The 27,608-nt window shown below is 35.7% G+C and overlaps 1 protein-coding gene across 2 annotated transcripts; it reads right to left on the bottom strand.

The window, feature by feature from the left end:
* Nucleotides 1-361: 361 nt before the first annotated feature.
* FEZ2 (fasciculation and elongation protein zeta 2) lies at nucleotides 362-27,608 on the bottom strand. Of its 2 annotated transcripts, XM_017806783.1 has the most exons (9): nucleotides 27,342-27,608; nucleotides 25,743-25,851; nucleotides 22,550-22,666; nucleotides 20,938-21,082; nucleotides 17,649-17,917; nucleotides 14,832-14,912; nucleotides 10,120-10,195; nucleotides 7,801-7,866; nucleotides 362-2,579 (listed from the first exon to the last, which is right to left on the bottom strand). In XM_017806783.1, exons 1-9 carry the CDS (start codon nucleotides 27,581-27,583, stop codon nucleotides 2,563-2,565), a joined length of 1,122 nt encoding a protein of 373 aa, XP_017662272.1. In that variant the 5' UTR covers nucleotides 27,584-27,608; the 3' UTR covers nucleotides 362-2,562. The 2 variants fall into 2 exon arrangements, with proteins under 2 accessions (XP_017662272.1, XP_017662273.1); XM_017806784.1 differs by lacking the exon at nucleotides 14,832-14,912.

Genomic DNA, 27,608 nt, shown 5'->3' with positions numbered 1-27,608 from the left:
AGAGTTAGATTAAAAAACAAAACAGGAAAAAAAAAAACAAAGGAAAAAAAAAAGATGCTATTATAGCAAGTGATACAAATAACTTAAGTACCTTAAAATTCAATGACTTTAGGAGGACTTTGCTACCAGGACTCTTCATATCAAACATGAAATGGATTTTGGTAAAAAATGTATTTTTCCTAAATCTCTGGTAGGGCATCTCTCAGCTACTGCTTTTGGATGGCCATTTACAGCTGTCACATGCAAAAACTAAAATGAACAACGAAATCCATCTCCCTGAAAGAATGCAAGATTCAGTAATGGATCTGGAAAAAGGATGCGTAATAGAGAATACAAAGTGCATAGAACTCAGCAGAAAAGCAGATTTGCATGGCTCATTTTATTCAAATGTTCTGAGATCTATTTTTTTATGTACATATATAGGTATACATATAATACTTGCCATCTTTGGCAGTTGTTGTTTAATGCATACAAGGTAAACAGGTACTTTTCAAAATGAAATTCTGCTTAGTGTGATGAGGGGCATGAAATACCAAAGCAGCTGCTTAGCTCACTAAAGTTGTTTCTGGTCTTTAGCGATGAGTTTTCTTTCCAGTTTCATTACTTCCAGTATTTCATGACTTTAAGTCATCCAAGATTTGCTACAAGTAACACAAACTTTGTCAAAAGTTTTTTTGTTATTGTCTTTTTCTTTTTTTTTTTTTTTTAAATTCTTCCCTTGGTTGTTGTGGGGTTTTTTTGTTTGGTTTTGTTTGTTTGTTTATTTGGGTTTTTTTGTTCCATCTTTTCACTTCAAGCCTCAACAGGAGATTGAAGCACCTCTGAATAGATCTCATATAGAGACATGGTGGGTTTCACATGTGCACCATTTTAAAAATAAAGCAGGGTCACCCCCTTTGCCAGTTTCCAGGCATCAACATCAAGTCAACATCAAGAATTTCCATACAAAAAGCATGCCATAATGAGTTCATAACACAACAGCTACAGAAACAAATGGTAGCTTTCTTTTTTAGAGAAACTACAAATGAAATAAAATAAAGCAATGAAAAAACTTTACATATGACACACTTATGCAGAGCATCTATTTATTCCTGAGCAGGCTGGCAAGTATGTTTCAAGCTGAGGAGAGAGAGAAAAAGAATTTTAAACTGAAAAATTTATGGTCTGAAAAAGGCACAAAAGACAAAAATTCTGAGGCCCTTAGAAAAAAAAAAAAGCATTATGAGAACTATTTTTAAACTGAATATATTTTACTGATCAAAATAGTATTTGGTGATGATGATAAAATTGAGCATTGAAGTGATGCAAGGTATTCAAGAGCATATTTCTCTTTAACTAACAAAAACCCCGAAGATTTCAAATGGAAAAAACTATTTGAAGAAAACACAAGTTTATCTCTTTAGAACCTTATATTCCAGTGCCTTTAGACATTCAGTATATAAATCTGGGTATAGAATCAATAGGAATTCAACCTAGAAAATAGTTCCTTTTTCTTTTTTTTTTTTTTTATTAGTACTCTTTAAACTTCAGTCTAATCTTTAAGACTGGCAAAATTACTTGTGGCAAGTGTTTAAGGTTGAGATTATGGGGTATGTTTCTTGTACAGGATTTGTAAAATACATTCTCATCTGTTTGAATGCAGTCACATCATCACAGAGCAGACAGTGCATACAATTTATAAGAGAGATTTGTAGTAAAATTTAGAAACACAACAACAAATGTCTCAATATAATACTAACTTGGAAGCCAGGTGCAAGTTATTCAAACTGTACATGTACTTTTAAAAAGATATTGTCTTTTAAAATGTTTATATATTGAAGCATTTTCATTAAGATCAAACACTTATTAAAACCTCTAAAACTATAGCAGCAATATGGGAGCATATCTAAGCCACGTGAACATTAATAATTAAAATAAAACAAAATATGAAACATTACATTTCTCAGATGTTTGTGTTAAAGAACTGGTAACAGAATTACTTATGTCAGACCAAAGCATCTGGATTTGTTCATCTATGAACAATACCGTTGTATAGTTCAACATTATCATTTTCAAAGAAGTGTTGATTGCTGACTTTCACCAACACCATCCTGGAATGCGTCCTGGAGAACTCTCTTGAATCCTTAATTCCAAGTCTGGCTACGATCCTTTTTTCATCTTTGCTACAGGAACTAAGGATGCTTTTAAATATGGGTTCCTTGAAATAAGCCTTGTTTTATTTACACTATTCAAAGTTTACTTTTCCTTCCAACAACAAAATGTGCAGGAGGATTTACTACATGCTATACAATGTAAAAATAGACTTTAAAAAGTCTGAACAATGCAAGTAAAACTGTACAATGTTTGTTCCCTGCTCCAGTTCATTGCACTATTAAGTTAAAATGAATGAGTTGTCATGCCCAGACGACTTACTGTAGGATCAGAAAATCCACGTACACACAGAGGAGGTAAATGCATACTTCTTTTAGGTATAGTGCCAAATGAAAAAATACTATGAGTTATATCCACAGAAAGCTTCTCATCACAGAAAGGAGCATGGCTAATTCTGAAAGGCAGCCCTCTTCATGTAGGACACAGAACTGCAAAAGAACCACAAATACATCTTGATAAACATCAGTGAAGTTGGTCTGTATAAAAATGTAATGTAGTCTGTATAAAAATGTAATGTATATACTAAAATATTTAAATATTCAATTCTACCCTATTAGTAACACAGTAAAATCTAGAAATCTTTTGAAACTGGCAATTAAGTTATCAGCCTCTCTCAAAAGGTAATTAAGTGACACAACCCACTATCTTTAACTAACTATCCAGAAATGAGTTAACTAAAGGTCATGTCTTAAACAGTGCTTTTTGAAGTGTTCTATGAGAAAACAGAACATTAAGTAACAGGTGACACATGCAGTTATATTTTAAAAATATGCACTGACAATTTGAGATTCTAACTCTACTTTCTAATTCTGGTGCATGTACAAGAATCACACAGTGGGAAGATAAGACATGTCCTTCATGTGTTTCTCATTCCTGTTTCAACATAAGACACAAACCTCAGAGCAATCCAGCTTTCAAACCAATGCTAGCACAACACAAAAGCAAATAAAGAAGTCAGGTGTAACAATTAAACAAAAACTTCAAAGTCAAGAAAATAAATGTTCTCATTATCTGAAATACTTGCATAATTTAAAAATGGAATAAGATGTAAATTCTGGTTTTATTAAAACAAAAAAATATTTAAGTTTTTACTTGAAAGGACAGATATGAAAGAGCAAAGTGAAAGATGGAAAATGACTGTTTTCATGACATCTACATTTAGAAAAACAAAACTAGGTATTTCAGGCATTTTACTAAGTAGTAATGTATAGCATATTATTTGTAGCACTGTATTTTTATGTCACGATTACTGTTTAAGGACAACACTGTTAAGGAAAAGAACATAGAGCTTATCAATAAATACATCTGATAACAGTTTACTGTAATGACACATCTGATTACAAAGGCATTCATTTCAACTATGAATACATACTCATATATTGTTATATAATAGTTATGTTTCAAGGATGTCACAAATATTTACACTTATTTGTGTTCTTGAATAAGGAAAATATTAACTTTGAAAAGGTACAGAAAATGATTAATTAATTCATTCAGTCCAGAAGTGTGCCTTTTAAGATAAAGAATTTCAGTGTTGGTTTGGTACTTCATTCCCTGTCAGCAAATTCATTCCCACACTCTTTTTCAAATCCCAGTTTCTACTTCATGATCTCTACCGATAAAATATAATAACAATATCGATATATTAAAATACATTCAGAAAAAATTAAGCACAATTGCAAATGCTAATCAATTTCATGTTACCATCTATTTTAATTCTAAAGCTATACAATATTAAAATATTACATGAATCATATGCTGATGGGAGAAGAACTAAAATTTACTTGCAAAGGAAACCACTAAGTCCTTTTCATTAGTGTTAAGGATAGAAATGTTCACTGAAAAGTAAAAACACACAGAACCCAACAAAAAGAAAAAATTCCCTTGAAAATAATTTGGGCTTCAGTAAGAGCACCATGAACAAGAGAAGGTAAGTTACTGCATTGGACCCAACTCTACACAGAACATGTACTTAGTCTGGCTTCTGGACACTTACCTGTGAGGAAATATTCCCTGTGGAAAAGAACCAGGGGAGAGCTAACTGACCCCTGGAAAGAGGGACTTGAGCATGAGGAAAAAAATGGTATTTTTAACATTTTAGGGGACACAAGGGGGCAGTAGAAATTGGGAAAAGAGGATGCTTTTAAAAAAGCAAACATCAGAAATAATTTCAAACCTAATAACCCTATTGAGAAGCATATATGTTTTTTTCCCTAACATGAAATGCACTAAGTTGCACTGTTCTTTGTAATTTCTTTATTATACTGGATTTGCACATCCCATGTTCTGAGGATTTCTATTTGCAGCATTTCAGAAGCATTAGCTGGTTATGAAAAAAAAAAGTACAAGAATAATCCATGGAAGATCAATAGGTGATCTGGCTGCAGGATTCTCCTTCAAGTTTCAATTCCATGCTCCAGCTCTTGCCCAAAATGTCTTGCCAAAACAAATCTACTCAATCATTATTAAATGAAGATAGTGACTATTAGACAACGCAGACAGAAGGGAACTGTGCGTGTCTTCCTACATGATCCAAGTTTCAGAATTATTTTGGCATTTAGTTCAAGTTATTCAAGATAGTGAATGCTACAAAACACTCTGAATTTCAAAGAAAACATAAACTCATTTCACTGACTTTTGTTGTTTTTTTTTTATCAGAACACCAGTAATGTGGTAACATTTCCTGTTACATCACCACTTACTGCTCAACCTTACTGTTCCATTTACCTTTCCAGGCTCACAGCATTCTTTTTTTTATTTTTCCCATTGCATTGTGCCAACAATACTCTGGCAATTGTTAAAATAATCTTTTTCCTGATATTTTTTCTTCAGCTCTTGCTTCGAAACCATTTAAGTAACTTTTCAACAGTGGCCACCAATATCTGGGAAAGTTTACTAATAATTCTGTGGACAGCCACAACACCCACATAAGACTGCATATTCTAATTTCTTACATACCATAGAATAACAAGACAGTGCTGCTTTAAAAAAATCATTAAGGGTTTACTTTTAAGATTTTTTTTCTTTGCTGTGTAGAATAAAAAATATATATATATTTATAAATATATATAAAATAGAAACCTTGTCTGCACTTACCTGTGCAGACAAATGCCAAAATAACCAGATTTTCCATAAAGCTACACATATCCTACTGTCACATGTAACACTCTGTCTGGTTTTTTTTGTTGTAAGATTAGACAAAATGATCCTCAAAGAAACAAGCAGTTAAAAGATTTTAACAGAACAAAGTATGTTTGGTGATATAATTCACACATTTCAAAATTTCATTTCTTGATTAATGCTTAAGAAAAAGCAATAAAATCTATTCAGTGTAAGAAGACAGCTGGATCAGAGAGGAGAAAATTGTAAAATGAATACAATTACCACCATACCATATGGATTATTACCACTGGATACAGAACTTCTTTTGGAAAACAAATTCAAACCCCTAAATCTTCATAAAGATTTTTACCTTGCCAAGATATTTTACAGTACAGCAGAATCTTCAAAAAGTAAGTCACTACTTTTATTTTGGAATGTAAGGAGTAGGTTGGAATTTCAGGTACAAAAGCTGAGCTAAAAGTTAATCTTAGTGATTGTAGAGAATTCACCTAATCTCCCTTTAACAAGCTTTAAAAGTAATTTCCAGACAATAGACAGGTGGCTGGGAGTATTTTGTGCCATGAAAGCCTCACTGAGGTTTCAGGCCAGAAGTTTTAGTGGTAGAAAATGAGAAACAGGTTACAACTTCAGAAACAACTGGAAGACTTTGTTTCACAGGATAAATCTGCATTACAATGGAACACTGTTAGCTGAGTTATAAATATTTGACATAATGTCAACAGCTCAGTTAAGGCCACACGGAAGGGAAGAGTAAAATTCTGTGCTCCCTAGCTTGTACAACTGCTTGCCACTTGTGCACACAGACCCACACAGGATGAAGAAAGGCTTGGTCCTGTTCACTAAGGAAATGACAGCTGAGGGGAAATTGCCTTTTCCTTTCAGTATGAGTGATGTGAGTGATTAGTCTTCATACTCCCATCATTTGTGTTTTACAATTTAGAGATAACAGCGCTTGCATATGTAGGATGTTTTTGTAATTGTCACATTTAGCTAGTAGAACATCCCTGGTGATTTGTAAGTCACAAGCATGCAGAGGCAGGAGGAAACTTCAGTTCAAGCTTCCTAGATCATCCTATCATACGTTCAGGTAATCCATGTCTATAAGCCTTCTTTGCAGGAGATTGCTCCATTTCCCTAGGCAGCCAGTTTCTTCTCAGTATCCTAGTGATCTGAAGGTTTTTCTAGATAGCTACATCTAAAAATAAGAGCAGACACTGTAAACAGCACTATTAAATCCAATCACTTTCTACCAGATGTATTATGAAGAGCAAAAATTTTTAATTATTGATAACAATTGGGTCAAAGATTGTGCCTCAGAAAATTAAAGACTAGTGCCATCGCCATTAAAAAAAACTTTGATCCTACATGGTTCTCAGCTCATAGGCAAATACATTTGTCTAATTTAAGATGAATTTTTAGAAAGGGTAACTAAACAATGGAAAAATCAAAGGAATTAACTGAAAGGATCTCTGCATTCTTACTGTATGTGGTACTTGTGCAACCCTACACAAAACTTAGAAATTGACCTCTTCCAACAGGAAGTCTGTCGGAGCTTCTGGAATACTGAACAGCTCTTTTCAGATTTTCTTAAATAACAACGCACTATATAACTTAAACCTGATAGTACTGTCAAATATGTGTAAGATGAGAATGTCTGTGTAAGAAATACAAAAACCTTTAAAAATCGCCTGGAGTTAAGTCAAATGACTGTATATTTGAAAAAATAGCGAGACTTGGAAAGCATGATATCGAAAGAAGAGAAAAACTTTTGCAGCACATGAAAAGCAGAATGTAATATACATTTGAGTGGCAGCTGTTTGTTCAGATCTTGGGAGTTTGATGCATATGCTAAACGTAAAACACTAAAAAAATTGGTATCATTTATATGCCAAGAATTGAAGTAAGACCATAAGCATCAGTAAGATCTAGGCAAAAACGAAGTCAGAAGAAAAACATTTAAAAATAATTTAACAACCTGGAAGCTACCTGGAACAGCTCCTTAAAGCTAAAGCAAGCAGTGACTTTCAATGCCTGAAATTCTCTTAATATCATCAATGTATAATACCGGAAAATAAATGACTCATACAAAAACTTTTAAAATAAAATGTGAAGAAGCTATAACAAGTAAAATAGATAAATAATTTTTACTATTGATCAGAAGGCAACACTTAAAATGAAGTTATAAGCAGTTATATAGCAAACACAGTTTGAGTTCTGATTCTGAAAAACCTGTACAACATAAGTTGTACCTATTTAACTTCATGAGCCAGATTTCTTTGCTCCTGCTGCTGTTGTTCAGCTGTTTGAATATACACTGCATACTTACTACATTATACTATCACAAACAAAATAAACATGTTTTATTTATGAACTGTATAATCAGAAATCTTGAACAAAATAGAATATAAATGAAAGAAGGGCAACATAATTCATGAATGCTGTAGGATCATTCTTTTCAAATACACCTTAAATGTACTTTAAGTTAATTTAGAATAAAATAAAATCCCTGCCAAGAAACACACTCACCCTTTAAAATATAGTCTGTTAACAAGCTTGGCACTTTCTCGCTATCTTCTTTCATGGCATGTAGAACTAAAGCAAGAAAAAAAGTAAAGCAGATATTTAGCCATAAATTAAACACAACACTCAAAATAAATACCATGGAGCTGTTTCAACTACTCATAGGGACATTACTACCGGATTAGTCAGAAAACTCTTAATTGAAATATGAGAAGATACAATGAATGAGACACATCACATCTCCACCTTTCACTTGTGTAATTCTCAGTGAACTCCACAGTACATGGATGCAAGAGTTCCATTTCATGTGGTTAATTATTAATTAATGTCATCAGACATAACAACAACAAGAAGGACCTCTTCCCTACAAAAAAATCTCACCAAAAGAAAGCCACCACACTCAAAACTAATATGTGCTAACAACTATTGATGGGCTGGAAATCTCAGGCCACAAAAGTATGCTCCATTACTTAATATCTTTGATCTTCACCTCAAATCATGGAACAATGAAGCTTTTCTGGAGAAATACTTATGTGACTTATTCTATGAAAATATTAGCAGTGGGTTTTTTCCTCCTGAAATGGTGAATGTTAGCTGCTGTAGCTTAGAAAAATTTTAAATACATGACTGAATTTGGCAATAACTTAGAATAATGCCAAAATGTCATTTTTGTGATGTATATGAAGTCAATCTTGTCCATCTTGCCTATTTTTGAAGAAAGGAAAGCATGTGGAATAGCTCAACTTGACACATATAAGCTTGTCTGTTACTCCATAACAACAAACAATTGCAACCCTTTATAAAGCACTCTGGACATGACTGAAAGAATCAAAAATACAGAATTATATCGAATAGCAGTAATCTCCAAATTCCTCGCATGAGACTCTAAACTCTAATTATAACAAGTGCTTCATAAACTGCTTAATATCAATTTTTATGCTACAGACAGACATTAGTGTTCATAACTACGGAATAATATACAGCTTTGAAAGAAAAACCAACTGAACAGCCCTAAACACCTGCTTTAGTGTTGGCCCTAACAACAGCAGAGAGCGAGTCAGAGACCTGCAATGGAGTCACAGGATGAAGTTCCAGCCACAACCAGCCAAGAAAAGTCAATAATATGAATACTCTTTACAATGCATTTGTACAAGACATTCTGTTAATAAATTGTCAAACAACACAAAATGTTTTCAGGAGGCTTTAGTCTCTCTCTGCTTAATATTTTCAAGAGAAATTTAAATATAGCAAGAGGATAAAATTTCACTGCAGGAATAGACACAAAATGAGAAAACCATTTGTCACAAAATAAGTATGAATTAACAGCTAAGGGTGTCTACTGTAGAAAAATAAGGGGAATTTAATTCCTGCTTAAATATTTCATTTACTCCAGAATTTATACATTATTTATTTTCTCCTTCTAGGAAATAACCAATGAGCCTTTTACCATCTCAACCACCTGTGGAATCACAGAACTGTGCTGCTGAAAATCACCTTAAGACATAGTTAGATCCAAAGCCCTGCACTGAGATCTCAGAAAATACATTGACGCACTCTACCACCTATTTTTAAACTGTTCCTATAAACCTCAAAAGAAGGAGATGCCGTTGACTCCTAGAGATGCTCTAAATCACCTTAGTAGGTAACTTTTAAAAATACAACTTTGTTTTTTCTTGCAAATTAGAGTAAAAAAAAACCTCAAACAACTAGAGAACTTAGAATTTATAAATAATTTTGAGGATCTGGCTAAAAAGATGTGAAGAACTGGGAATTAAAAGCATTGTCAAAACTCCTGTTTGGTTTGGAATTCCTAATTATAAAAATTTACTACCAAAAAACCCAAACAAACCACTAAAACTATAGAGAGAAGGCAGCTATTTTAAAGGCAATTAAGCACAATCATTATGCAACTACTCACAAGTGTCTTGACATCCACTTCAATTTTTCAAAGTCATTACAATAACCTCAATAAAGCACAGCAAGTTTAAACAAACAGGGGTATATTGGGCACTACAAGACAGTATTGCCAAATTACATGACATGCAGTATTTTCCATAAGGCCCAGCTGTCAAAGTAACGTGAGAACTTTTACTTTCTGATACATGCAAGTTTCTAGCCTTCAAGGTTTCAATGAACAAATAGAAAACCAACATACCATGAAGGCTCAGTTAAAGCTGGTTGAAAAGTATGGTTAAAAATCATGCAACTTTACATACATGGCATAGGGTAAGGGGGAAGAGAAAAGTATATAGAGTAATGGTTTGAAGCAAACACAATTAGAAATACAAAGAGGAAAGGATCCATGGGGGAACTTCATATGCTCACTTTTGGTTAATGTTTGAAGATCTTCAACAGATGGGGGTCCATTTTTCTTCTCATAAGGAATGACGGTTGTTAAGTACTGTCAAATGAAAAACAGAGTTAACTGAAGGTCCTTTCAAGCAACTTTGTTGCTTGCATTTTATTTTTGCAAAAATTGTAGCAACTGAAATTGTTAGCCACAAATAATTAAGATTCTACCTTTCCTATCCCAAAGCCTTTATCACAGAAGCCAACTTCTATTTTTTTTTCCAAATTATGTGGCCATTTGAGAAGCCATGCAGCTAAACACTAAAAAAAAGTATTTAAATAATTGGAGCTGTTTACAGTATAAAGTTTCTCTGCTACGCTTCTTCCTCAGAGCCTATGCACACCAATAGCAAAATCCTTCCTCTTCTCCCTCCAGAAGTCCTTCATATACTTAAAGTACTTCTTACAATCAAAAAAAAGCTCAAAGAACAACCTTTCCTCAAACAACACTATAAATGCAGATGAACAACTTTCAAACTTGCTCTTAAAAAAGAGTATAAATATCAAGCAGGCATCATGAGTTGTGCCTAAAATCAGAAAGTAATTCTTTCCAGAAAATGCATAAAAAACCTTTCCAGGTAAATATGGATGTAACCTTCAAGTAACTTGGGAAACTAAGAACAGTCACCTTTTTAAAGGATTCCAGAGCACAACTGACGCAGGCTGTTGAGATACCTTAAGTAAGGCATTCAGGTTTGCAGAAGAGTGCTAAGAAGTATTTTGGGAAAAAACCTAAACAACTCTTCAAACTCGAACTTCGTTTGAACAGCCTCAAAACAGCTGCAAGACTTTCTCAGTGACCGGTTAACTCGTATCAAGAACATGAAACATTCCAAAGATTTTGACAGATCAAAGCCCAGTCCCAGCTCTGAAGGTGATCTAGTCCCCTGTGCAAAGAAAATTAGGATGCCCCTAATTTCAGTTAGGTGAAAATGAAAACGGACAACTTTCACCTTCTGCTGCTTTACAGTTCCAACCAAAAAGAACAAGGTGAGCCTAATGAAACACAAGGTCCCACCATTTGGAATTTGATTCAAATTATCCATTTTAATAATAGCTGAGTGTGCTAACAGATTGCTTCAAACCAACTCAATTTTTTTCTATTTACTGAAATCTTTAATTCTTGTCTGCTTAAAAAAAAAAAAGGCAAAAATTTCTCACCTCTTTCAAGATTTTCATGCCTGCAGTGCAAACAAGATTAATTTTCAAATTTCTGAAGCAACTCTATTGCTTTTATTAAATGCATTTTAGATGCTATCTTAATTTGCAGCCTATATGGATGCATATTCTTCTTAAAGAGGTCAGCATTTAAAAAGTACTGAAATCACTGGAATTTTCTCCAGTGGATAAACTTCCCTGAATTCAGTTTGTAAGAATTTAACAGGAACTTTATTATGGGATAAGAGCTACAAGGTAGTAGGCAAAGTAACCCTCAATCCCTCATCCAACTTGAGATCTGTGTAGTTCTCCATGCAACAAGCAGAAAACACGTCATACAAGGTAAAAGGTCTCCTCTCCTAGTAACAGCACTTCAGTGAGAGTCAAGTGTAACTCAGACTCTGGTGAAGAGGTTCACTTTGCAGAAGAGATTTGAGTGTTGCCAAACGCTGCTACAACCATTGCCATGTTTTCAGCAGGATCGTGCACCTCATGCTCAAAAACATCATCTGTCTAAAGCCAAACAGACTCAGTTCAGTGTCACTTAAGGGAACCAGTTGTACAGGACGTACTGACACCTCACCAAGACCTTCTGCAAACACAGGGTGCTTTTCTCCCTCCCTTTTCTTTTGGCATTTTCTCACATCCACTCAGCACAGCAGAGGAAAGCATGTAATGCTTCTTGGAAACAGTCAATTTTCAATCTCTTTTATAGGAGATGTAACCAACCAAGTATCAGCAGAGAAGTGTCCACTTAATGAAATGACCAGAATCGATAGCTAAATAAAAGGCTGTTGAATCTGCAAATGTCAAAGACGAAAGTGGATCTACTAACTCAGAAATCAGACCTCTGTCTTCTCCAGCCTTCAGAACTAAGTGGCATTGTGCCTTTTACCTAGACAACAAACTACCAAGACATGTTTCACTGGATCAAACATCGATTTATCCCTGTTCTTCTTCTCCTGTAAACTCCACCTATTATTTTCCCTCTCTAACAGTAAAAATTTAAAAAAAACAGAAAAAGCAATTTCTTTCCTAGTTTCCTAGTTTTCTCATCAATATTTTGCAGCTGTAACAATCATTTTCTATAATAACACTATAAAAACTCATTCCATAAATTGCTGTGTGAAGGATAACATATGAAAAGGATGAAAAAGGGACTAAAGTGTAGCTGACTGACATGACCACTTCTTAAATCTGTGACCTCTAAATTTTTGAAGCAGATTTGATGATAAGCAGCAACTCCCATCACAATTTATAACCAGAAGAAGTGTCTGATATGCCTGAAAATCAAAATTAAGATGACTATCTTGAATTTTCTTCTGGAAGTATGATCGCAGAAAGAGCTACAAACATTTCAATGGCTTTTATGCAGATGGGTGTTGGGTGTTTTTTTCCCAACTGCATTATCAGATGGGAACAAGAAGTGCTCCTTGGAAGTTTATCTTTCAATGTTGTCAAGAACTCCAATTAATTTTCACTTATGTCTCAAACATACACACAGAAAAAAGGGCTAAAATTTAAAAAAGGAAGTACCCACTATCAGAGGGTAGTAGAAGGTGGGAAGTACCACTTAATTTAAAGATTGAAAAGAGTTCTAAAATAAGTGTTCAAACTTGCCATAAACTTTATGTTGTGACAATATGTGTAGGAACTTCTGCCTTCCCAGGTACACAAAAAATTGTCTGTCCTTGTGTTTTTTTTAATTGCAATTCCAGATTGTTAGCTAACTCTTGCCTGCTAGCAGAAAACACATGAATGTGAGTTTATAATGACAATACACCCTGAAAAAACCACTCAAATTAATACCATGAGAGTAGCACTAAGAAACTGAATATCTGATACTTGTTTTACTTTGCAACTTGATACAATAAGAAGATGACACCAGTATTTCAGAAGCAAGGCCAGGGGTTTGGTAATGTGACAAAAAAGCCCAATCAAACAAAAACCTTCCAAACAGAAAACAAATGCCATAGAAAAATGGATTTCTAGGAACTAAATCAGAACAGATTTAATTATCTTTCCCACCTTTCTCCAGTATAGTTCATATTATTTCCATGATCCTTTAGGATATAGGAAGGAAGAAAACCCCATAACTCCACTAACAAGGATATCGTATAAGATAAATCAGGGAAAAGTATGATCAACATGAAGAGTAACATTAATTTAATTCAAAAAATGACTGGAAGAGTTATCCACTCAATGTTATTGTTAACATATGATTATGCTACTTATGTCTAGAAGGAAGCAGTGAAAGTCTTTTAACAAAAAGTGTGATGGGATGGCATAGCTAAATATGTTCATATCATGAAAATACACGATATTTAAAATGCCTAAAGATACAGGTAAATAGCTGTATATATATATATAGCAAAGAAAAAACCAACAGAGCTATATCTTTATTAGTATTGAGATAATGTACTCAGTTAGGTAAGCTCTGCACATGTGTTCAAGATCTCGAAAGTTGGGGACAAATATCTGGATCAAAGTATTCATAAACTCTCAAACATATCCCTTGCCCGAGTAAGTGTGTAAGTCCATGATTTCTAACCTCATGCTTCGGGAATGACTTGAGTGTTGTTGTTTTACCTCCCGAAGTCCTCTGCAGGATACAACACTCATCTCCCAGACAAAAGCCTAATCAGCCTTGACTTCTAAACTACCAGACAATTTATTGCCTCAAATTATTTCTCACTGGGAAAAAAAAATTAACTCTAATGCACTCCTTTGGCACAACTGCATTAACTATAATGGGTGGGTATGTGTTAAATAACGTGAAATACCAATATTTTGTAATGTGTGCCAAAAGACTAAATAATAGCATAAGCCTTAACAGTTCACTAAAATACAGAATGCATTTAATAAAATACATACTACATTTCTGAAATAAACAGGCTAGTATTATTTTGAAATAAGGCATAAAATCTTGCCTCTGAGGGACATACAACATCTTGCCTATGGCTCAGGTATTTTATATCGGTAATCTGCATTGCACACATTTCACTGCTTTTAAAAGCATGCAGTTTCCAAAGGCAAAAGACATACAATACAGCCTATGCATTTTCCAGGTTCTACTCTGTTTTTAGATATATCAGCTCTGAACATTTGAAGAAAAAAGAAAACAAAACCTTTTTTTCACTTGGGGGTAGTGTGCAAGTTGTTAATGCTGAAGGCTGAAACGCTACATCTAACCTGATACATATTCTTTGACTAGATATTAGATTTTTACAGACATGCAACATATCTGAAGCATGCATCATGGCAAAACAGACTTTTAGTCTGGGGTAAGAAATACGGGTTATTAGCTCAGTGCATCAGGGTATCAAGTCCTGACTCTCTCGAGCTGTTGAGGAGAGAAAGAGACTGAAGGCTGATCAGAGTCCTGAGGCAGGGAAGGAGCAGAGATTCCAACATTTTATCCTATTTTTAACTGTCTCAGCATTTATCTTCAACTACTGTCAATTTTCAAGACCTCGGCTCCTGAAAGTGCAGGCAAAGAATGAGAAAAAAGAGAGAAGATAGCCCAGCACCTGTTTCTCTCCACTCGAGTTTCCAAACGTGTGGCGGAAGCCATTCTGTATGACATTTGAGATCCCTTCCATGCTGAAGCGCTACAAGTAGTGAAAACACAGCAGAGAGAAAAAAAAGGGACAGAGAAAAGTTCAGAGGACTATTAATCAGCATTTATCAAGACTGTGAAAGACAAATGACAAAGACAAGCTCTGAGATGTATTTCAGCACATTTCTATTTCTTCATTCATCTACTTAATTTTTATCATTAAAAAGCAAACCTTATAATGGCAGTTAAGCAGTATTTCTACATCAAAATTTATTCAAATAAAACCTTCTCACTGCAGACCTGATAATCGACACTTGCCTTTTAAGGCTGTTTCATTCTGGAATGTAAAAAATAGCATTTTTGAAAGTTTAGTTCATAATAAAATCTCCTCTAACATTTGTGTTTGAATGATATACATTTAAAGACACTGTTGATACCAATTTTTCAGATTTTTCGGATTTTAGGCATCTACTAGAAACACTGTTCAGTCTCTACCTCTTTAAAATGTTTTATGCTTTCACGCTTCCTTTTCCACAACTGAAGCAACAATTACAATTCCCCCTTTTCTGTAATATGATAAAACATACAAAACTAGTTAATAATACACCCATATTGATTTCAAGCTCCATTACATAGAATTGTGGAATCAAAGTAAAGAAAAAATAATATATAATCCAACCACAGTTTTTTTCCTTGAACTTTGTAATCCTTTTTGCTTGCTGGAGAAGACAAGTGAAATAAAATAAAATAAAAAAATCAAAATAATTTTGATGTTTAGCATGCAACATAAAAATCAGCAACTGACAAGAATATAAGAAGAAGAAACTGTCAAGCTGCTGAAACAGGGCAGTAAAAAGACCACACCTCAGCATGTTTATCTGAATGTATATATATATGGGAGGGGGAATAAAATGTGCTGTAATACAGAATTCATTTGCCTTCTAAAGCACAACAAGGTCAGTAAAGACATAAATGTTACCAAAACCATCTTAACCCTTTTAAGATATCCTACTTAAGGGAACTGGTATCTTCAAGCCTGGACTATTTTTAATTGCTCTCCAGTTTGCCTTTATGAGAGAGGTAAAAGTCTTAGAACTCTAAGAAAGTGATTTACCCAAAGACTGTATCAAGGATAAAAAATTAAAATATCTATTTTCTTTCAAATTCAATTATAGTATCTACAGGAGAATTCATTTTCTTAGAGTATGAAAATTTAACTCTACTTCCAATCTTTGTATTTAAATGAGACTTCACTATAGTTAATAAAATTACTAATTTATACATTATTTATTAATAGAAACTCACTCTTCACAAAGCTACTTGAACATACTCTCTGTATGCATATTCTCAGCACTTTCTTAAGAAAAAAAAAGAAAAAAAAGGAGTGTTGAAGCAAGGAAGCTTGCACCTCCTTCTGGGAGAGGGTTCTCAAATCTGTATCTAGTGACAGTGAACGCTATTTTCAAAGGAATCACACATGTGCAGCATACAGTCTTACTTATGAGCTAGTCTGTTCACTCCCTCTTAGAAAGCAACCTGACACATCAGCATCTTCAAGCGACCAAATACGAAAATATCTTATACTGGGACAACATACAGTTATATTTGTAACCATCATTCATGTTTCTAAACTTGAAACTAACTGGAATAGCTTATGAATCACTTGACTCAAGTTTCAAAACCAAACAGTTATTTTTCTTTCTAGGCAAAATACCCCTTTTTGGTTTTCCATGACTGAGAACCAAGAAGGAACTTTTCACTGTGCTCTTGTAAAGTGATGACAATTTTGTATGCTTTTCCAGACATATACTTTCTTAGAGTTTCATTAACATTTAGCTGCACACATAGATTTTTCATTATAGAGAAGAGATCAAAACCCCATTTAGATTATATCACAGGTATCTTATTCTTGTAAGTTTAGGAATAGATTCTGAAGTGTTTATATTTCATTATAAATGTACATTCCTTATATTTGAAAAGCAAACCCCAAACCTTTTAATGTCCAACTGAAGCATTCTTTCTGGGACTTAGCCAAGATCTACAAAAACACATTTTTTGCATTCTGTAAGAGGCACTAAAAAATTCAAACATTAATATCGCAAATAATTTAAAATTCTACTAGTCAGATGAGAAAGAAAAAATTGCATTGACAAGCTAATAACCTAATTTCTTTCGTTCTTTGACTCCTCTTATTGAACTCCACTTGAAAGACATTTTTGTTCCATTTTTCGTTTTGCTGCTGTTCTGTTAACAGTAAAACAAATTTTCCCCACCCTGTACATCTGCACTACACTTTGGCCTTATCCCTGTCTCTTGTTGGATGTAGTAACTCTGCCCCAGGTTAAGAGATCTGGGGTAAGACTTTCACTTTTTTCCTACCTAAAAAACAATACAATCAATAAACATCTGTACAACTACACCAACAATACTTCCTGCAAGACTAAAACATACTAAAATTCATACAGTGAAACCAAACAGATGAGTTTGCCTACTGACAAAAGAACACAGAGCAGTACACCTGCAGACAGTATTTTCTGCGAGAAAGGTATGCTGGCTCCAGGCTAATTTGCAAACAGTTAAAGAAATCTTTTTTGAGTATGGGAAGAGGAAAATATTATACAACTTTGTGAAAAAAAGTTCTCAATAGGAAGTGCCTAAGCCTTGTTTGCGAATGAAAGCATAGAAGCAGGTGTACCAGGTATCCTGATATAATCTAGAACTACTACTTCCCATGCAGAAAAAACAAAACACATTTTAAAAGTATAAAGAGCTATAAAAATTTTCTTACTGTTCCAGGCATATGACCTCTTTCTTGTTTGCCATTCTGAGGACTACCATTTTTCAGCTTCTTTTTCTTCTTTGCAGTTTCTTTGTGTTCTCGCTGTTTGTTTTGCACTTCAATGAGGACAGAAATGAAGCTGTTTTTCACTTCCTTCTCAAACTCCAACTCATCTCGTAGAGCCAGCTGCTGTACCAGTTCCTCAGAATAATCCTTAATAGCAGTTTCAATTTCTTCTAGCAGTTCATTTAATTCAGCAACAGACAATCTTTTTATTCCTAAAAATATTTCATATAAAAAGTAATCTGTCAAGATTTTAAGCATAAGAAAACTTATGGGGATTAAAAGAAAAAAGTACTCTGAAATTTCTCAAAACGAAAAATTCAATTCTTTAACTATATTTAACTCTTAACTATATTTAAGCTCTAAAATAAAATTCCTAAAAGAATAAACACATCCCAGAGGCAGCAAGATTAGCAACAAGAAGACAGTTATACTTTTTTCTTACTTCTGAGAAATCTGAGATAATCTGTAAATATGAAGAGAGTGTTGGTAGTTATGGAAGCTGAAATAAGTGCTAAACTTCTGACACCACTGTAAACTATTACTTTCCGCCTGCACTCACTGTTCAAAGTAAAAGGCCTTCATATTTTCTGACGACAATCAAAACTTTGGCATTTCTGGAATCCCTGGGTTTTTCACCCATAGCAATACAGAAACTATATTCTATGAGCAAGAAAATCTTCTTGGTGATACTGCTAGGGTATGCATGCATATTAATAAAAGCTTGTGGCAAAGTTTTATGACATTTTTTGAGGTATTTAGCAGAAAAACTAGCAAAATTCTCCAAATTTTCCACGTAGTCAAAAGCATGGCCTTGTGTCACCTGAAACAAAAACCTAGATCAATAGCATTAATAGTTTTGAGATAGCTTGAGACTGAATTGGTCAAATCAGAAGCTTGTAAAATGTCAGTTTGTAAGGAAAAAACAAACATCCAGGTTTGCATTTCAAAGGTACTACTGCGTCATGTGTTACAGAGAGTGAAATTATGATCAAGAAAATGTTCTGAGGCTTGCTTGGGTTAGAAATGAGCACATTCTTAAGAGGACTGCTTTTTGTTCCAGTTTAAGTCTGACACACCCAGGAAGCTAGTAAGTCCCAGCAGTTGCTATGTCAAATACCATAATTTTAAATGGCACTTGAGAAACAGCTAGTCCTGATTACACTGACGGGTACAATCTGTTTAAGGACACGGAATAGATGTTTGCAATTATTTAGTTTCATAAAATTAGTCTAGTAAATATCATGTCTAAAAAAATTCTTGTAAGGGAAAACACTGACAAGACAAGTGTTGAAAAATATAAATAAGGCCACAAACTACAAAAAAGTGTTGCTCTTAGAAGCATCAAAGGTAATACATGACATGAAGATTTTCTCTCTTAAATTACAGCAGGGAAAACTGATTGTAGAAAGCTCCTTGTCACTTACTCAACTAAAGAAAAAGCGATGAAACCTGTTAAGACAATTCTCTGTCAAGGAGGCCTTTTCAGAGTAGCTTAGGCCTTAAACTCTGTTCAAACCCTGTTACAGTACCGAGAGAGAGCACCTGTGAGTCCCAACACCTAAAAACCAGCTTCACAGCCTAAGAAACAATTGTTCCAAAAACATAGGTGCAGGCTACCCAACTGCAGTTGTGACTTGTTTATGATAGATAAATTGTCATTATCAAAGTCTACAAAGGGCTACATAGGAAATCCTCAGCTAATGCAGGTGAGTGAAGACAGAGGAATTCAAATACAGAAGACTACATGTACTGAAACTTAGATATGTAGGCTAAAGAACTCACTTGTGTAACCACAGCTTGACTGTTGGACTGCCTTAATACGTGTCATTTCCTATCCAAGAAAAAACTAAATACAAGCTTTGATTTCCTGCTCTGAATCCTAAACATGAACACCTCTGATCTATCCTATAAAAGCCAGACAGTTTCCAGCAAAAACCTGCAAAAATTTCAGAGAGATGCAGACCAACACTGAAGCACCTTCACACACCGAAAAAAGGTAACAAGAGCTTTTAATAAAATAGTGACATGAAAGGCAAGAAAGCAGATTCTGAGAAACTAGTGAAGCAAAGTTAAACTGCCAAAGTAACTCAAGGCACAGTTCAGTCGAGACTGACCTTTAAACCATAAAGATGCAACAGAAAAGATGGACTCAAGACAAAGCAAAATATATATGATATGAAATATCAAGCAAGCTTGATTAGCTCCAAACCTAAAGACATATGGAACTGTCAGGAAAGCAGGAAGCCCTGCTGAACACAATACATTTTGCTTTCACATTCCTTAAATTTATGTGTTGAGACAGCTGAGAGTCCAGCCATGAAAATGGTATCTCCTCCATAAATCTGAAACATAGCAGAAACTGTAAGTGATGCCCCAAGAGGTCAGCCAGTTTTCTGAATCTTCTACAGTTTATATTGTTGACCTAGACTACAGGAAAGAAATCACTAAACTTTATAAGAGGGTCTAATGAATATTCTTCGTATCCCTATCACCTTCTAGAATTGATTGCGACAAATGCACACATTAAACAAATTTTTCCATCATGAAAGTGGTTAGTCACAGGTTTCTTTTCCATACAATTCAACCTATTACAATTAAACTATACATGTAATTTCTTTGCTTTTGTGTAGGGAAGCACAGATGATTTAATTTGAGTAGAAGACACAAAGGATTTTTTTAACTTTTAAACTTTTTGAAGAGGAATGGGAGGACTGAAAAATATGCACTGTCCTTATGGGGAAAAAAAGGAATGATCACCTTATTTTTGTGTTACTGTCAATGAAGATATGTTGCAGTGACTGAAACAGTACCAAAGAAACACCCTTTTCCTTATTTACTGTACAGCTTCCAAGAGCTTTAGCTAATCTTAAATAGCATATGGGCATCAAGAAAGTGTCTCACTTTACAGAAATTGCGAAAGTTTAACAAACAATTACCAATTTATCACTCTATCCATGAAGAAATCCCATTCCACCGTATCAGTCTTCAGAGTATTTGCTTTAAATTGAAATTCTATAAAGTTTTATTCTTATTCTTAGTTATGAAAGTTGACAAAGATGAGTCCTCTATTTATGTTCTTAATTTAGACTATTCTTTCAGGGCATTTTGAAAATATTTTTGAATACAGATACATCGTAAGAAGGACTTCCTTTGAATTAAACACATGGTCAACTTACCCTTTCAACTATTTTCAGTAAGCATAAGGGTAAAATATTTAATAAATATCACTTACTCTCTTCATAACTGTTGTTTGTACTGGATCTCTTAAGTGTCTGAATTTCCTGGGAAAGTATAGAGAGCCGATCTGATTGGGTCGGTGTTTCATCGTCATCTGGATCAGGCGATTCCTGCATCATTTCCTCTATTTCTTCAATCACCTTTGAAAAATGAAAACCCTTATGAAAACCCTCCTGCCTGAAGAGAAACAGCCTGCCATTTGATGAAACTAACACCAAGACCAGATGGAAGAGAGTCAAAAATATCATACTGACATCCTGACATCCTCTCCATCCTCGCTCCCTGAGAATACCCGTATCTTGTCACAGTAAATCGGTAATCACATAGCAAGCAGTGTGTTGAAACTACATGGTTATTTCTGCATGAAGGTACACATGATTCTGCTTAAGAGAACTGAACTAAAGAGCAAGCTGCAGTATCTTTCTTGAGTATTCAGCTGAAGGAAAACACACCAAAAACTAATTACGTCCCTCTACTTCATTATACTTCTCTAGCTAAAAAACCCCAAGAAAATCAACCAAAAACCAAACCAAACCAAACCCCAGCAAAAACAAAGAAACAGACAACAACAAAACAAAACCCCCATCCACCCACCCAAAAAATCTCACACCAAACAAAAAAACTCAACCCAATACAAACAACAAAATACCCCCACCCCAAACAACCTCAGAAACAAAACCAAAAAACCCCCCACGAACAGCCTGAAAATCTACTGTGCCTATGAGTTTTACAAACCGATCCACCATAACCTGAAGCTGATTTGCATCCCTGCACATAAGACTTGAGCCAGACAGAAAGTATGAGAACAGAAATTCTGTGAGTGGAGAGCTTACTTTTCATTATACAAGTGACCATAGTTCTACAGGACAAATTATTAACTAGACATCTGAATAAGTAACACATCAACTTATACAGGTTTAAAGGCTGTAATCATTGCTGAGATCCACCTCACAGTAAAAAAGAGCTGAGGCAGTTCAAGCAATCCTGTCTCTCTTATTATTAATAACCCTCTTCATCAGAGTTCACAGGTAACCATTTAAATAATAAGAAAATATATTATTGTGTTTGCTTCCTAAAGCAGGATGTTAATAGACCATCATTAACCTTACTCAGAAGAGCAATTTCCATGGGTTTGGAGCCAAAGTCTTTAGGCACTAAGTAATCTGAAATCTTACTAGCAGAAACATTGATCTGCTCTCAAGTTAGGCAAAAACTTCAAAGAATTGTTGCTAATAATAAAGCCACGTGAAGCTATGAATTGCCATACAGTCATGCTGGAAAACTACAAACTCTACCACACCACTAAGATTCTGAAAATATTTTTGCTTTTTAACTCTTACACCTGATTTAGTAGCCTTTCTGACTGATTCATGGTAAGAAATGCATAAAGATTTCAAAGACCCTGGACTATCAACCTCACCTGAAGTATTGGAATACTTTTCAAATCTGAATGACACAGTAGTATCTCACACACTATTACAACCCTAAATAAAGAACAACCAAGAAGCTTAGCTACAATAAGGAGCAAGAAGAAGAAGAAGAACAAAAAAAAAACAGACTAAAAGAACAAATTACACCAACAACACTAACTTTGCTGGACACTTTACCTGCTCTGCTGTGAAAAGTGGTTCTTCATTGATACAAGAAACAATGATAGAATGCATATCCAACTGTTCTCTCAGCTCTTCATCATCTGACAGGTCAAGGTTCAAGTTATCATTTACCTAAAAAGCACGAAAAGGTGTATTTATATAAATATATATACACACATCCAAATGTGAGTGTATAAAATACATGTATATATTTTAAACCCAAAACTAATACTGAATTTTAAGAATGAAACAGATTCCGTGCCTGCAATAGTGGAATCAATAATTCTTGCTGTCAAATAACCTGGAAAAGGAAATCAAAACTGCAACTGCAGAAAGCTAAAATAGCCATCAGTCTTTAAACTCTTTAAATAATCTCTGCATATAAAGACCATATACACACTGACACGTAGATATCTACATGGAAGGCTGTCAATCCAATGTAGATACTTAAATCTTAAGTGAAGATAGACGCTTGTCAGTGGATGGTGAAAAAACCTGCCTATAATATCTAACATCACACAAACCTGTTACTTTATGTGCTTTTATAGTTCTACGTTATCACTTAATAGAAGACATGGAAAAAAGCTGAGAAGAGCTGATATTGAAAATTGGTATCAGAACATTGGTATCACCCCAGATTATTTAAAAAATACATTGGTGAATACCTCAGGGTCTTTTCAAAAAGAAAGAAAGTAACACTGTTCTCATACATATACCATTAAATTATACTTATCCTTCCAAACCAAAGATATACATATAGTAAAAGAAAAGATTTAAATCCCCTCCTTAATCAGTCATGTATATTTTACTCTCACACAGTGATATATTCTCGTTTATTTACATAGTTGTTAGTTTTTCCTGCACATTGTCTATTACTAGATTCCAGCCAAACCAACCTAAAAAAGCCCCACAGAGCTGCAAGCCCTAACCCTTGACATTTTTAACTCAATTGCTTCTACTGGTCTTTGGGCTAATTTACAAGCATTATGACTGGCTGTACAAAGTCCTTGGCCTCACTGTATCAGTTTTCAATTTTTGTTGCAATTCTCCAATTTTCCCAATTTTTCTTCAGAAACCCTAATAGTTTTCAGATTTGTTTTGAAGCTGCAACCAATATCCCCAGATAGCTCATCTATAGGGGAAAACATACAATTTACATTTCTTCAGTCCTCAGAATGAAGTCAAACGTCCACTTTTTTCCCAGAATCTGAATTACAATTACCGTGCAGTGACAAGGCTCCACTAAGAATATCTCTTCACCAACTACACAGATACACTCCAATTTGACATTTTTTTAACATCTGCCATCCTCAAATATTTTTCCATGTATATAAGATTACAGCAACAAAAATGGGACAGTAAGCAAGGGTAAGTTTATCAAGAAGGAGATCAGCTTCCCCTTCCGACATGTCCAGAAATATTTAAAATTATCAGGATATATTCTGATAATTTAGGCTAATAAACCACCACAGGATCAGCTGTAGCCTGTGCTAAAAGGAACACCTGGCTTTCCCCACAGCCACACTCCGTGCCTCCTCCTGTCCTCACAGTACCAGGGAATGACCCATTTAAAAGCAGTGTAGCAAAAATAAAACAAACAAGTAATTGTTGTTGTACCACTACATACAACACTTCCACCCAACCGCTTCGCTTCTTTCACTGTCTGAGACGTATAAAAGTGTGCGCAGATCCGTGATGTGAAGCAACTGAGATCAGATGAATCAGCCTTATTCATCTTACATCTTCTCCTACTAGAACAGAGGAGGAATGCTTTAAGCACAACTTCCGCAGCATATTATTAGTTTCAAACGCGTCACGGAAGTGTTGCTTAGCTGTTAGTATTCCTGGTAAGAAAGTTAAAACAAGCTGCTAGCTGGTCCATATGTGCTGTCACATATCCAGAAATACTGCTGAGCACAAAGAAGCAGAAAAAAAGTATGTCAAACGCTCCCAAACGGACAGGCTTTACACATCAGAAGGCATGCCAGGTGGAGTGAAAGCTGAAAAACCTTGAGATATGTTTAATCCATAAACTGTTCTTCCCTCTCCTGGCAGCACATCTAAGATTCTTTCTAATCCAGCAACAGCACTTTACACTTTTTTATGTACTTTCTTCATAGCTGCCTGCAAATAACTTACAAAAACTATATGAAACTTTTTAAAAAAATATTATACTTAGTTCCTTATCGAGAAATCCATTAGTCTTCCAGTCCATTTTTCAGTGACACCAGGTCACAGCAGGGGAGGCTTGTATTTTTACTTAAAATGTAAGGATGTAATTACTCTAAAACCACTTAGAAAATCTGAACAAGCACTCTAATAAAAATTAGAATAAACACAAGTCAAATTCAAGGGATAAACATCAGTCTCAAATCAATAAAGTGAGTTCCAAATTGGCACCTTCCCCTGCTGAACCCCAAAAATATCCTCTTCAGCAGAACAATCTTCACTCCTGTCACATTAAAAGCATCTGTGGATTATCTAATGATGGCTGAAGTCAAAGCATTACCCTATTCTCAAGTTACACAGACAGATATTTTTACAACGTAACTCAACTTCACTATGTTTAAAAGATAAGCCACTCTTTTCCTCAGAAGACCTGTGAGATGGGAATTCCTCCTGGCTTTTCTTCCTGAAACGTTTTAATCCACTTACAAGAAGATCGGAGGACAACCCTTTCTATAAACCTCTCTGAAGCTCTTAATTCCCTGCTCTCTCCCCAGACCATTAAATAAGGAAAACAAAACAAACTCTGGCAATTCAGTGTCTCCTGGGCCACCTTTCCTGTTAAAGAAGCCATCTGACTGCAGACTGAGATGAACTTAAAAAAAGTCCATACTGGATTTACTAAATCAGGGTACCCCTGCCTTTTTTCCTCCCTTACCCACATCAGTGTCCAACATGAATCAGACAGTAGAAAGATTTTATGTGAAGCACTTTCTCATTTTACATTTCTTTCTATCATGCTCTGGCTCTAATGAACATTCATCTAAAACTAACCCTGCATTATTTCAACCCAAGGAGATGCAAACATACATCAGTGGTTGTTAGATTTTTTATTTTTAAAAACCTCTCATGTATAATGGCAAGCATTAAAAATATTTTCAGTCATTTAATAACGACACTTTTTTATACAAATGCAAATAGTTTTATTTCGCTGCTGAGTAAAAAAGATTTAAAGAGGGTACCTCTGCTGATCAGAACTTACCCCTTTTTCTGAAAGATTCAGTGTTGGCAAGTGCAAAGCTCTGGTGTGGGAAGATTTCCAGTCAACTGGCATCACGTTACCATAATTATCAGTCAAAGCATTCCAAATCCTGGAGAGAAGAATAAAGGAACAAAAACACAGACCTTAAAATAAACAGCAATCGATCAGCAATAAACATATTCTTAATGACCATATACCTGTATCAGTAACTATATCTTCCTTCCTAAATATTCATCTGCAAGTTACTCACAATATTTTTAATTTTGAAGCTAAGAGGAAATGTTTTTTGATAAACATAATTTATTTCCCTTTTTAAACAATGTACGCACAGAAGTGAAATAGAAGAATAAATGAAGAGACAGCTTCCATGGTAATTATATAACCATATTCAAAATCTTTTTTGGGGGTGGATGGGCCCTTCCTTTAACAAAATCTGAACTGAGCTATAAATTCCATTCCTAATGCTGTTCCTGTTTTCCTTCTGCACATTAGCATAAGGAATTAGACAGAGTAGCAAATTCTGAACCAGTTTTTTTTTCGTTTCCCTTTATGACAGAACAACAAACACACAAATTATACTAAAACTTTGAAAGAATTCAGTTTTATCCAGAAGTACTCTTTCTGAGTTTAGCCCACCACTCTGTCAATCGTAGCTGTTTCTACAGTGGCAGTACCAGAGCCTTGCACACGCAGACCCACCCTGGTACACCAGTTCAGACTTTCAACAGAGCAGCTCTGCGAGCAGGCTGCTTCCTCGTCACCCAGCAAGCCCTGGCTTTCTGCTGTGGGTGGATGTTTGGAGTGGTTGCCTAGCTAAGGCTCAGAGGAGGTCAGAGTAATGGCCGAGCCAGACACAGAAGAGCAGACAGAGCCCCATCACTGCCCATCGTGACTCATGGTTCTCTGAACTTACCTCACTGTTTATACCATAGATATCTAGACTCTTGCTGACAGGCTTTTTTTTTTTTTCATCTCTTAGAGGACGACATACAATTTTGTTACCTTAAAGTAAAACTGCAGTATTTTTAATGCAGATAAGCTGACTAAATTTACTATAAAACTAGAAGTATAAATATTTGTAAAATAATGTTTAAAAACTGGAAATCAGCATGAATCAGAAAAGCTTTATTGCTCAGGGGAAACCCCCCCACAATTATCACGGTTGCAGCTGAGATTTTGTTCTTCATTTGCTTTCTGCATTAACAGAGACAGTGGGCACTTTCCAAGACGCTAAACAAACACTACCCCCGGTCACTCTGAACTTCAGGACAGGTACTTCTCGTTAGCCCGGCGGGGTCAGAGGCTCAGGGATGCTCACACGCTTCCCTGGCCGTCACGGGAATAAAGCCGGAGGGCTCCACGTCAAAACCGCGCCGCGGAGGCCGAACGTGCCCTCCTGCCCGGGCCCGGCCGCTCGCAGCTGCACCCCGGGGGCGGGGAAAGGCTCCATTCCCGCAGCCCACAAGCCCTGCCGGGGCTCGCCAAGGCCCAGGGGCAGCGCTTCCTAGGACAGGGCTGTCAGGCCGCGCTGTCCACTCAGGCCGGGCCGGGCCCTCCCGCTCCCCACCGCCCCCTCCGCACCCCCCAGCCCGCACTCACTCGTCGTCCTGCAATGCGCTCTGCTCCGTGAGAGGCCGCAGCGGAACGCGGCTCTCGCCGCCGCCACCAGCCCGGGCCTGCGGCGGCTCGAAGCAGAGGGACAGCTTCGCCCCGAGATCCCCGCCGCCCCAGCCGCCCTTGTCGCGGGCGCTCTCGGGGCCGCTCCCCGCGGAGGGCTGGAATCCCGAAAAGTCCTGCCAGTCCCCCGGGTCCCGCTGCGAGGCCGCCGCCGCCGCCGCCATCTCCGCCACCGCCGCCACCGCAGCC

Source organism: Lepidothrix coronata, unplaced genomic scaffold (assembly GCF_001604755.1).
Source record: "Lepidothrix coronata isolate B3197 unplaced genomic scaffold, Lepidothrix_coronata-1.0 Scaffold16, whole genome shotgun sequence".
Taxonomy (NCBI): domain Eukaryota; kingdom Metazoa; phylum Chordata; class Aves; order Passeriformes; family Pipridae; genus Lepidothrix; species Lepidothrix coronata.
This window is presented reverse-complemented; position numbering and strand designations above follow the sequence as displayed.

Bases quoted from the DNA above. Each gene is read 5' to 3' on its own strand.
- FEZ2 (XM_017806783.1), bottom strand. From the start codon at position 27,583: ATGGCGGCGGCGGCGGCGGCCTCGCAGCGGGACCCGGGGGACTGGCAG. The intron at 25,852-27,341 runs GTGAGTGCGGGC...TCTTCTCTCCAG, and splicing joins AGCGCATTGCAGGACGACGA to GATTTGGAATGCTTTGACTG. The intron at 7,867-10,119 runs GTGAGCATATGA...TTCTTGCTTTAG, and splicing joins TCTTCAAACATTAACCAAAA to TTCTACATGCCATGAAAGAA.